At 41.5% G+C, this 12,517-nt stretch overlaps 2 protein-coding genes across 3 annotated transcripts in view; one reads left to right on the top strand and one right to left on the bottom strand.

Moving 5' to 3' along the window:
* Positions 1-4,064, top strand: part of sh3kbp1 (SH3-domain kinase binding protein 1) — a 334,888-nt gene extending 330,824 nt beyond the window's left edge. For both annotated transcript variants that reach the window (XM_078232356.1, XM_078232358.1), the window contains 3 exons: positions 328-578; positions 2,218-2,281; positions 3,358-4,064. In XM_078232356.1, the coding sequence (XP_078088482.1) occupies positions 328-578; positions 2,218-2,281; positions 3,358-3,402 (360 nt within the window). In that variant the 3' untranslated portion in view covers positions 3,403-4,064. The remainder of the gene's footprint in view (positions 1-327; positions 579-2,217; positions 2,282-3,357) is intronic.
* Positions 4,065-4,263: 199 nt separating this feature from the next.
* Positions 4,264-12,517, bottom strand: part of LOC144506357 (eukaryotic translation initiation factor 1A, X-chromosomal) — a 34,727-nt gene continuing 26,473 nt past the window's right edge. The window contains exon 7 of the mRNA XM_078232359.1: positions 4,264-4,522. Within this exon, the coding sequence (XP_078088485.1) occupies positions 4,517-4,522 (6 nt within the window). The 3' untranslated portion in view covers positions 4,264-4,516. The remainder of the gene's footprint in view (positions 4,523-12,517) is intronic.

The raw sequence follows: 12,517 nt of genomic DNA, 5'->3' as shown, positions 1-12,517 counted from the left end.
CCCCGCGACCTATTTTTTGCTCAGGAAAAACCCCCCCAAAAAAAAAACTCCGAAAAAAGTAAGTAAAAAAAAATTCAGCTTATCTTATCTTCCAGTTCTGCCCTCCAAAGATCACTCCCCTCTCTGCATGCTCCACCGGAAGAAGTTTACGTTTGACAGAAGGAAAGAATGATGCTGTGATTTTAATGCTATATTTTCAAATCGTTTTCAGGGTTGATCTGGATCGTTTCTATATCACATTTTGCTGCTGCTGCTTTGTTCTCATTGTGTTCTAAGGCTCTTGATAGCGTGGTTTTCATTTGTCTTTCTACACTTGAATTGTCCTAGGTATCTGATAAAACGTTGCCACCAAAACCAGGAGCTCCAAGTTTACCAACTGGAAGCAATACGCATGCATCAGCTGCCTACGCGTTCCACCATGGCATCATTTCTGCAGCTGGACAGAGACCAAACTCGCCATTACAGTACAGTATTGATCTCAAACCAAAGAGTGACAAGACTCAGGATCCAATTGAGGAATTGAGAGCACAAATGAAGGAATTGAGAAGTTTCATTGAAATGATGAAGTCTCAGCACAAGTGAGTTGGCTATAATCTACAGGTTAGGTACAATTGCAGAAGCAAACTGAATATTATCTATCAAGCTGAAACTTTGAAATTTTCAGCTATTGAATATCTTAATTTTATCTGAATATTGCTGTCTAGTTTTAAATTGAGAAGTGGGTTTTCCTAACTCGATGTAGTGTAACCTAATCTGCTAGGCATCTCTTTCCTCCCAACTCTAGGTCACATTAAAAAAACCTGTTAAGGGAACTCTTTATGTTGTTCTTGTTAAATCTCTAATATATCATTATGCATCAATCAACCTGGGAGCAGAGTGCTATGTAACAGGATACACAGCCCCATTAATGCCAATCTAAGCGGAGATCACAGGCTTGGTGGGTGATTCAATAAGTTAAAATCAGCTTTTCTTAAAGATGATTCTGAAATTTTAATACATGCTTCTCACAATTACATCTATTTCTCAGTAACAGCCTTCACTGCAACAAACTGTTCTGAAATTCCCTCTAATTGCTACTACTGGTTTATTGAGTAAATTCAGCTTTTATTGACAAAATGCCTGCTGCTTAAGCACTTGCGAGGCTTGAAGACTTCATGTTGACTTGCAATTCTGGCTGTAGGTAGCAAAGTCTGATTTGCCCATAAACTTAGCAGGATTGGAGAACTCATCGGTTTCTGGTGATCCATAAAGATTCATTGACAAACATATCCGTTATTGCAGGCCAAAAGAAATAAACAGAGTGTAACATTTTATAGAGATTTTTCTAACTACATTTTTGATTATTTTTGATAATCAATGGACAATGAGCATGGTCGTTGGCATGTGATCTTGGTACTCATTTGCAAAGTGTATTCTCATGAACTTTGTTTAACCATTTTTATGCACGAGTTGATGAACTTTATTACCTTGGTTACTGAAGTGGTAAATGTTAATGGTGTAAATAGATGCATATGAAGTACATTTGACCTGTATTGTGTGACTGTGTAGCTTTTCTACTCAAATTAATGAATGTGGCTAATTGGTTTTGAATATGCTAAATTGCCCCTTGGTGTCCAAGGATGTTTAGGTTAGATGGATTAGCCATGGTAAATGCATGGGGTTGTGGGGGGAGGATGGGGTTGGCCCTGCGTGGGATACTCAAGAGTCAGTGCACACTCAATAGGTCAAATGGCCTCCTGCATTGTAGGGAAGCTATGGACACTTCCTCTCATTGCATCCACACCAACACATCCTCATTTATACATTTGAATTATAAATATTTTGATAATGGGAAAAATGTTTGAGTAATACGAACTGTTAAGAATAGTGCAAAAATAAGAATATGTTTAATGAACTCAGCAGGTCTGGTGGCATTTGTAGAAACCGTTAACCTTTCAAATCCATATGACCCTTTTACAATTCTGTAGATGGGTTATATGGACTCAAAACATTAACTGTAGTTCTTTCTCTACTGATGCTGCCCGACCTGTTGATTTTATCCAGCATTTTCTTTTATTTGATTTCCAGCATCCCCAGTATTTTGCTTTTATCTGGGTAATTACAACAAGTTCTAATTTATTCAAGTCAACAAAAACATCAACTTGTATTTATAATGGGGCCTTTAACATTATAAAAAATATATAAAAAGATTGAAATGTTGCTACTTCATTTTGGCAGAAAAGAGATCACACAGTTGATGAATGAGTTGGATGAAGAAAAGAAGATCCGTATATCATTGCAAGTGAGTCATAATATGTAACGCTCCATTCAGACAACTATTGGTGCAGGCAGTCAGTGGTTCAGGAAGGAGTTCAATAGTGTGCTTTCAAAGGAATTTATTTATCCATGTTTAATATGGATGAGATTACTGCTTCACAATCCCAATAATTATTTTAAGCATCTACAATATCTCTTCACAAACCAATCTAAAGTTCTAGTATGGTGCCATCCTTTCAGATAACAAGCCACGGTTTAAGTGTTATGGGATGCCCTTAGGTTGTGAAAAGAGCTGTATATTTCAAGTTTTTTGTTCTTTCGGAGATAAAACATTCTCTTGTCACATTACTCCTGGGCTAAAACAGACCCTGACTGCACTTCACAGCCACTACCCAAATTATATAGGTAGTGTGCAGCCCTAAGGATAAGTTCTGAGTGCACTCCTAAAATATTTTGTTAAAGACTCTTAAAAGAGAACAAGGCTGTCCAAGTAGATTATGCTACTAAACCATATTTGAGACCTCTGTATAATTGGGCATAATCCCCAAACAATTCCCTAATTTTTATAACCATTTAATGCCTCTGCAATGCCAAGGTTTGAGTGCACATTTGAGAGTTGCAACAAGTAAAAAATAGCTTGGTGGCCCAGCCCTGGAACTTTTACATGTGTGTTTCTGAAATTATCTGCTTAGAAGGTAAAGTGACAGAAGGAATCTTGTATTTAAGGACTGCTGCAATTAAATCTCAATGCCCACAACAGCAAATCTTGAAATTAGCATTGGGCTGTTCAGGAAAAACCCTCAAAAAGCAGATGATGCTAGTTCAAGTAATAATTGATTTTTGCTAGCCAATGGAAGTGGAGAAGATGGAGATCATCCATAATCAGACATCAGGGGCTGAATGGTGCACTCCTTTGATGAACACATCAGTGTGCTATTTTGAGTTGTGAAATATTGCAACCAACATTTAACAGCAGGAGACAGGATAAGCATGCTTGGATATTAGCCTATTTTCACCATAGCACTAGAGCAGCATTGCTTTTATTAATATCCTCTAATTTCTCAGGAGTTGATAAAGCTCATGTATTTTTTTTCTCTACAGCTGGAAGTGGAAGGAATTAAGAAAACACTCCAATCAAAGAGATAGTTCTCTGGATTGAATGCTGCAGTGACACTTCTGATTACTCCAGGACTTCAGTTGGAATGCAGCTAAATTTAGTTTTGTGCCAAATTCATTTTGTAAACATTATATCCCCTTGCATCTTTTCTAAACAGGTTTTCAAGTTTTATATTGCAAAATAATCTTGGTCATACGATAATGACAGATTTTACTATGGCCCCTGTACTAAATGCACTGATGTCCGAATGGCTAAAGCTGGAGGCTTAATGCATATATTTTTGTGTATGTATATAAAATATATATATACACACACACAATGAATTTATTCAGGCACATAGCCCATACTGGTACTATGATATTTTGCAATAAATAATGTTTGGGTGCCAGTTTATATATGCCTGACATTTTTGTTGTCCATTTATTTTTCTGCATCACATCATTCTTTTTTTGGGTGCTTTGTAACTTGAAATTACCCCTCAAAGTACAGCAATGGGTGTAGTGGCAACAATGTTCTTCTAACCAAATTAATCAGAATGTATGAAATTAAAATTGGTGCCTGAGCAAATTCTGTTAAAGAATGTTGCCATTTGTGTGCCCATTAATAAATGTACTTACGGGAATTATTTCACAGATTAGAACTGCATTTCAGATTGATTTATTAAATACATAATTGCTATTTTCAAAGATTGCCTGGACACTTTCTTCCTTCAATGGTACAAGAAAATTTTAATGGATTTATTTAAAGTGCTCGAAAAACTAAGCATTAGTTGCAAAGTTATGTGAAGAATTATATTACACAATTGGACTGAAGACAATTATTTCCAGTGACAAGTGTACGAATCAAGCTACCCTGGTTATCTCACTCACCAACAACACAGAAACCAGATCTCAGATTTAACATTTTATTGTAAAGGTTGCACTTCCTACCAAACTCTTCCTCACACTAAATCCTTTTTAATCCTGGTGCTTAAAGAATATAAATACACTAAAAGATTTAAAACAAAAAGTTACAGAATGATTTTTAGATACATTAGTATTAAATCATCAACTCAGCCACAAAAGAATGCTTGTGAAATCCAAAAAAGAATTCAATTTGAAAGGAAGGTTGGTACAAGGGTTGGAATCCAAATTCAATCCTACTTTAGATCTGTAAGAAAACATTAGAAAAAGTTAATATACATACCATACAAAGTTAGTACAAACAGAAAATGCCAGCAATAAAGGGATTTCAGGCCAATCATAACAGAGCAGAGGAATCAATAGCTAGTCCCAAAAGATGATTCATGCATAAACTTTACTTGACATTGATCTCTGTCAAGAGCTTAGGTATAAAATGATTTGGAATTGTTCTTTACCAAAAGAAGATACTCAGCTCTCAAAACTATTGTTGGCCTAAAGGATTCACAATACTGGGGCAAATGATAGTAATGTAAAAGATTGCACTAAGTGAATCAGCATTCAGAGCACCATTTATTTAGATTATGGTTGATCTCTTGGCTCCATTTACCAACCTTAATACATTGAAAATTCCAAAGCCATTTATTCATTAGTCTTTAGTGAAAGTAGTGAGATTTCCACTCCCTCTTAGAAAAGGTGTTGCCTGATGCTGCACCTGAATAGCTCCAATTTCATAAGGACTCTTTATGGATGCTCTCCATCAAATTCTTTAATAATCTCAAACATCTCATTAATTTAACCCATAATCTTCTGTTATGTGTCCCCAATTTAGCCCTTCCATTGTTTTGATGATTCTGCAATGCACCCCCACAAAGGCCAATGCAGCAACTAAAAAAATGGGGTTTTCCAGATGCAGTCTATATTTGATAATATATGTGTCAAGGGAATTTGATTCCAATCATCTTGCCATCATTGGGACAGAAAATACCCAAATCCCTACTAAGAGGAGAGATCAGAACTACTAGAAGTTATTTAATAAATCTCACCTAACCAACCTTGGTAGAAAGACTAAACAATGATAATGCAGTAGATATAATGTCTAAAAAATATAGAGAGTTTACAAAATTAACAGTCTGAATGTATGTTTCTATGAGGGAAAGAGTTAGTTATGGTGGTTCAGGTAAATAGATTAAAAGGGTATTAACAGCAGGGAAACATTCAACAAAATATACTCCATTAAAACACAACTCAGCAACTAGGATGTCAGTGGTGTACTAAGGAAGTATTAGATTAAAAGATGCTTATAAAGTTGTGAATAGTAATAAGCCTGATTGCCAGCATTTTTGAAACCAAGGGTGACCAAAAATTGATTAAAAACTAGCAAGGAATATAAAAACCAATCATAACTTATACAAATACACAAGACATCAGCTCATTCATTTGAGGCACAGCAGCAGAAATCAAGGGGAAAATGACAGATATTGAACAAATAGAAACAGGAATAGGCCATTCTGCCCTTCAAGCTTGCTCCACCATTCATGGCTGATCAAATTCAATATCCTGATCCCACTTACCATGTTCCTTGATCCCTTTAGCTCAAGAGCTGTCTAATTTCTTGAAATCACACAATGCTTTGACCTCAACTACTCGAAGTGAATTCTAGATACTCTACCATGAAGCAATTTCTCAGTCCTAAAAGGTTTACCCCTTATCCTCAAACTATGATCCCCTAATGGAACTGTAGGCCAGTTAATGCAGAAATTTATTGAGTTCTTCTGAGAATGTAACCAAACAGTTAGCTAAAGAGCAATAAATAGGCGTAGTACATCTATGGTTTATGAAAAAAGGATAAGTTGCCATATAAAAAGGTTTATATGCCAGATCAATGAGCTGAGGATAACATTAGCATGGATGGAGGATTGGTTATCAAGAACAAAGAACAATACAGCACAGGAACAGGCCCTTCGGCCCTCCAAGCCTGTGCCGCTCCCTGGTCCAAACTAGACCATTCTTTTGTATCCCTCCATTCCCACTCTGTTCATATGGCTATCTAGATAAGTCTTAAACGTTCCCAGTCGTGTCCGCCTCCACCACCTTGCCTGGCAGCGCATTCCAGGCACCCACCACCCTCTGTGTAAAATATGTCCTTCTGATATCTGTGTTAAACCTCCCCCCCCTTCACCTTGAACCTATGACCCCTCGTGAACGTCACCACCGACCTGGGGAAAAGCTTCCCACCGTTCACCCTATCTATGCCTTTCATAATTTTATACACCTCTATTAAGTCTCCCCTCATCCTCCGTCTTTCCAGGGAGAACAACCCCAGTTTACCCAATCTCTCCTCATAACTAAGCCCCTCCATACAAGGCAACATCCTGGTAAACCTCTGTACTCTCTCCAAAGCCTCCACGTCTTTCTGGTAGTGTGGCGACCAGAACTGGACACAGTATTCCAAATGCGGCCGAACCAACGTTCTATACATCTGCAACATCAGACCCCAACTTTTATACTCTATGCCCCGTCCTATAAAGGCAAGCATGCCATATGCCTTCTTCACCACCTTCTCCACCTGTGACGTCACCTTCAAGGATCTGTGGACTTGCACACCCAGGTCCCTCTGCGTATCTACACCCTTTATGGTTCTGCCATTTATCATATAGCTCCTCCCTACATTATTTCTACCAAAATGCATCACTTCGCATTTATCAGGATTGAACTCCATCTGCCATTTCTTTGCCCAAATTTCCAGCCTATCTATATCCTTCTGTAGCTTCTGACAATGCTCCTCACTATCTGCAAGTCCTGCCAATTTTGTGTCGTCCGCAAACTTACTGATCACCCCAGTTACACCTTCTTCCAGATCATTTATATAAATCACAAACAGCAGAGGTCCCAATACAGAGCTCTGCGGAACACCACCAGTAAGAAGTTTAACAACACCAGGTTAAAGTCCAACAGGTTTATTTGGTAGCAAAAGCCACACAAGCTTTCGGAGCTCTTAGCCCCTTCTTCAGGTGATACTCACCTTCACTCACCTGAAGAAGGGGCTAAGAGCTCCGAAAGCTTGTGTGGCTTTTGCTACCAAATAAACCTGTTGGACTTTAACCTGGTGCTGTTAAACTTCTTACTGTGTTTACCCCAGTCCAATGCCGGCATCTCCACATCATGAACACCACTAGTCACAGGCCACCAGCCGGAAAAAGACCCTTCCACTACCACCCTCTGTCTTCTGTGTCCAAGCCAGTTCTCCACCCATCTAGCCACCTCCCCCTTTATCCCATGAGATCCAACCTTTTTCACTAGCCTACCATGAGGGACTTTGTCAAACGTGTTACTAAAGTCCATATAGACGACATCCACGGCCCTTCCCTCGTCAACCATTCTAGTCACTTCTTCAAAAAACTCCACCAGGTTAGTGAGGCATGACCTCCCTCTCACAAAACCATGCTGACTATCGTTAATGAGTTTATTCCTTTCTAAATGTGCATACATCCTATCTCTAAGAATCTTCTCCAACAACTTCCCCACCATGGACGTCAAGCTCACCGGCCTATAATTACCCGGGTTATCCTTCCTACCCTTCTTAAATAACGGGACCACATTAGCTATCCTCCAATCCTCTGGGACCTCACCTGCGTCCAGTGACGAGACAAAGATTTGTGTCAGAGGCCCAGCGATTTCTTCTCTCGTCTCCCTGAGCAGCCTTGGATAGATTCCATCAGGCCCTGGGGATTTGTCAGTCTGTTATATTCTCTAACAAACCTAACACTTCCTCCCTTGTAATGGAGATTTTCTTCAACGGTTCAACACTACCCTCCGAGACACTCCCAGTCAACACATCCCTCTCCTTTGTGAATACTGACGCAAAGTATTCATTTAGGATCTCCCCTACTTCTTTGGGCTCCAAGCATAATTCCCCACTTTTGTCCCTGAGAGGTCCGATTTTTTCCCTGACAACCCTTTTGTTCCTAACGTATGAATAAAATGCCTTGGGATTCTCCTTAATCCTGTCTGCCAAGGACATTTCGTGACCCCTTTTTGCCCTTCTAATTCCCCGTTTGAGTTCTTTCCTACTTTCTTTGTACTCCTCCAGAGCTCCCTCCGTTTTTAGCTGCCTGGACCTAACATACGCCTCTCTTTTCTTTTTGACCAGTCCCTCAATTTCCCTAGTTATCCACGGTTCTCGAATCCTACCCTTCCTATCCTTTTTTACAGGCACATGCCTGTCCTGTAGCCCTAACAACTGTTCCTTAAAAGACTCCCACATGCCAGATGTGGATTTACCCACAAACAGCCTCTCCCAATCAACAGCTGCCAATTTCTGCCTAATCCCACTAAAGTTAGCCTTCCCCCAATCCAACACCTTACCCTTGGGACACCACTCATCCTTTTCCATCACTATCCTAAAGCTAACAGAATTGTGGTCACTATTTGCCACATGTTCCCCTACCAAAACTTTGAAGACCTGACCGGGCTCATTCCCCAGTACTAGGTCCAGTATAGCCCCCTCTCTAGTCGGGCTATCTACATATTGTTCCAAAGAACCCTCCTGTACGCATTTTACAAATTCCTCCCCATTCAGAGTCCCAGCTCTCAGCGATTTCCAGTCTATACCAGGGAAATTGAAGTCTCCCACGACAACAACCCTATTTTTCCTGCACCTATCCAGTATCTCCTGACATATCCGTTCTTCCACTTCCCTTGGGCTGTTGGGGGGCCTGTAGTATACCCCCAACATAGTGACTGCGCCCTTCCTGTTTCTAAGCTCCACCCAGAGTGACTCGTTACACGACCCCTCTGAATTGTCCTCCCTCTGCACCGCTGTAATATGCTCTCCAACTAATACTGCTATTCCCCCACCTCTTTTGGCCCCTCCTCTGTCTCGCCTAAAACACTTGTACCCCGGAATATTCAGCTGCCAGTCCTGTCCCTCTTTCAACCAAGTCTCTGTTACCGCAACCACATCCAAATTCCTCGTGAGCATTAAGGCCCTAAGTTCGTCCGTCTTACCAGCTACGCTCCTTGAAGTACAAGCACTCCAGACCTCCAGGCCCAGTGAGGTCATCCTCCCCCAGAGTGCCCTTCTTCTTTGCCAGCCTTGTCCCAGCCCCAAGCTCGTCCCCAGCCTCTACACTTGTAGACCTAATATTTTGATCCCCACCCCCCTGCCATACTAGTTTAAACCCCCCCCGAACTGCACTAGCAAAACTCCCAGCCAGGATATTCGTGCCCTTCCAACTTAGTTGTGACCCGTCCTTCTTGTACAGGTGCCATCCTCTCCTGAAAACTTCCCATTGATCTAGGAAAATGAAGCCCTCCCTCCTGGACCAGTCCTTTAGCCAAGCATTCAATTGTACTAACTCAATAGGGATAACGGACCATTTTTAAGTTGACTAATTAGTGGAATGTCACAAGGATAAGCACTGGAGTCAAGAGTTATTGACATTTAACAATACTACTCAGTTTTTGACTGGATTGGCCAGTTTAAGGGACATGCCTGCTGGTGGGTTTATTTAACAGAACATAAAAACTAGGAGCAGGAGTGGGCCATCTGGCCCCTCAAGCCTGCTCTGCCATTCAATAAGATCATGGCTGATCTTTTTGTGGACTCGGCTCCACTTACCCGCCCGCTCACCATAACCCTTAATTCCTTTACTGTTCAAAAATTTATCTATCCTTGCCTTAAAAAACATTCAATGAGGTAGCCTCAACTGCTTCACTGGGCAGGGAATTCCACAGATTCACAACCCTGTGTGTGAAGAAGTTCCTCCTCAACTCAAACCTAAATCTGCTTCCCCTTATTTTTGAGGCTATGCCCCCTAGTTCTAGTTTCACCCGCCAGTGGAAACAACTTCCCTGCTTCTATCTTATCTATTCCCTTCATAATCTTATATGTTTCTATAAGCCACATTGGATTTGGTACTGGGAAATGAACCGGGCCAAGTGTTAGATTTGGTTGTGGGAGAACACTTTGGAGATAGTGACCACAATTTGGTGTCTTTTGTTATTGCAATGGAGAGGGATAGGGCCGTACGGCAGGGCAAGGTTTACAATTGTGGGAGAGGTAATTATGATGCGATTAGGCAAGAATTAGGGGGCATAAAATGGGAACAGAAACTGTCAGGGAAAGGCACTAATGAAAAGTGGAACTTTTTCAAGGAACAAATACTGGGTGTCCTTGATAGGCAAGTCCCTGTCAGGCAGGGAGGAAATGGCCGAGTGAGGGAACCATGGTTCACGAAAGAGGTGGAATGTCTTGTGAAAAGGAAGAGGGAAGCTTATGTAGGGATGAGGAAACAAGGCTCAGATGGCTCGATTGAGGGTTACAAGTTAGCAAGGAATGAGCTGAAAAAGGGGCTTAGGAGAGCTAGATGGGGACATGAGAAGTCCTTGGCGGTTGGATCAAGGAAAACCCCAAGGCTTTTTACTCTTATGTGAGGAATAAAAGAATGACCAGGGTGAGGTTAGGGCCGGTCAAGGACAGTAGTGGGAACTTGTGTATGGAGTCAGTAGAGATAGGCGAGGTGATGAATGAGTACTTTTCTTCAGTGTTCACCAAGGAGAGGGACCATGTTTTTGAGGAAGAGAAGGTGTTACAGGCTAATAGGCTGGAGGAAATAGATGTTCGCAGGGAGGATGCACTGGCAGTTTTGAATAAACTGAAGGTCGAAAAGTCCCCTGGGCCTGATGAAATATATCCTAGGATTCTTTGGGAAGCAAGGGATGAGATTGCAGAGCCTTTGGCTTTGATCTTTGGGTCCTCACTGTCCACGGGGTTGGTGCCAGAGGACTGGAGAGTGGCGAATGTTGTTCCTCTGTTTAAGGGAATAGAAATGACCCTGGTAATTATAGACCGGTTAGTCTTACTTCGGTGGTTGGTAAATTGATGGAAAAGATCCTTAGGGATGGGATTTACGACCATTTAGAAAGATGCGGATTAATCCGGGATAGTCAGCATGGATTCGTGAAGGGCAAGTCGTGCCTCACTAATTTGATTGAATTTTTTGAGGAGGTAACTAAGTGTGTTGATGAAGGTAGGGCAGTTGATGTCATATACATGGATTTTAGTAAGGCGTTTGATAAGATCCCCCATGGTCAGCTTATGAAGAAAGGGTTGTCAGGGAAAAAAATCGGACCTCTCAGGGACAAAAGTGGGGAATTATGCTTGGAGCCCAAAGAAGTAGGGGAGATCCTAAATGAATACTTTGCGTCGGTATTCACAAAGGAGAGGGATGTGTTGACTGGGAGTGTCTCGGAGGGCAGTGTTGAACTGTTGGAGAAAATCTCCATTACAAAGGAGGAAGCGTTAGGTTTGTTAGAGAATTTAAAGACTGACAAATCCCCTGGGCCTGATGGAATCTATCCAAGGCTTCTCAAGGAGACAAGAGATGAAATCACTGGGCCTCTGACGCAAATCTTTGTCTCGTCACTGGACGCAGGTGAGGGCCCAGAGGATTGGAGGATAGCTAATGTGGTCCCGTTATTTAAGAAGGGTAGGAAGGATAACCCGGGTAATTATAGGCCGGTGAGCTTGACGTCCGTGGTGGGGAAGTTGTTGGAGAAGATTCTTAGAGATAGGATGTATGCGCATTTAGAAAGGAATAAACTCATTAACGATAGTCAGCATGGTTTTGAGAGAGGGAGGTCATGCCTCACTAACCTGGTGGAGGTTTTTGAAGAAGTGACCAAACTGGTTGACGAGGGAAGGGCCGTGGATGTCGTCTATATGGACTTTAGTAAAGCGTTTGACAAAGTCCCTCATGGTAGGCTGGTGAAAAAGGTTGGATCTCATGGGATAAAGGGGGAGGTGGCTAGATGGGTGGAGAACTGGCTTGGTCACAGAAGACAGAGGGTGGTAGTGGAAGGGTCTTTTTCCGGCTGGAGGCCTGTGACTAGTGGTGTACCGCAAGGCTCTGTATTGGGACCTCTGCTGTTTGTGATTTATATAAATGATCTGGAAGAAGGTGTAACTGGGGTGATCAGTAAGTTTGTGGACGACACAAAATTGGCAGGACTTGCAGATAGTGAGGAGCATTGTCAGAAGCTACAGAAGGATATAGATAGGCTGGAAATTTGGGCAAAGAAATGGCAGATGGAGTTCAATCCTGATAAATGCGAAGTGATGCATTTTGGTAGAAATAATGTAGGGAGGAGCTATATGATAAATGGCAGAACCATAAAGGGTGTAGATACGCAGAGGGACCTGGGTGTGCAAGTCCACAGATCCTTGAAAGTGAATCACAGG

The sequence above is a fragment of the Mustelus asterias genome, chromosome 17 (genome assembly GCF_964213995.1).
Source record: "Mustelus asterias chromosome 17, sMusAst1.hap1.1, whole genome shotgun sequence".
Classification (NCBI taxonomy): domain Eukaryota; kingdom Metazoa; phylum Chordata; class Chondrichthyes; order Carcharhiniformes; family Triakidae; genus Mustelus; species Mustelus asterias.
Note: the sequence above shows the minus strand (reverse complement) of the source record. Positions and strands in the feature narration are given on the sequence as shown.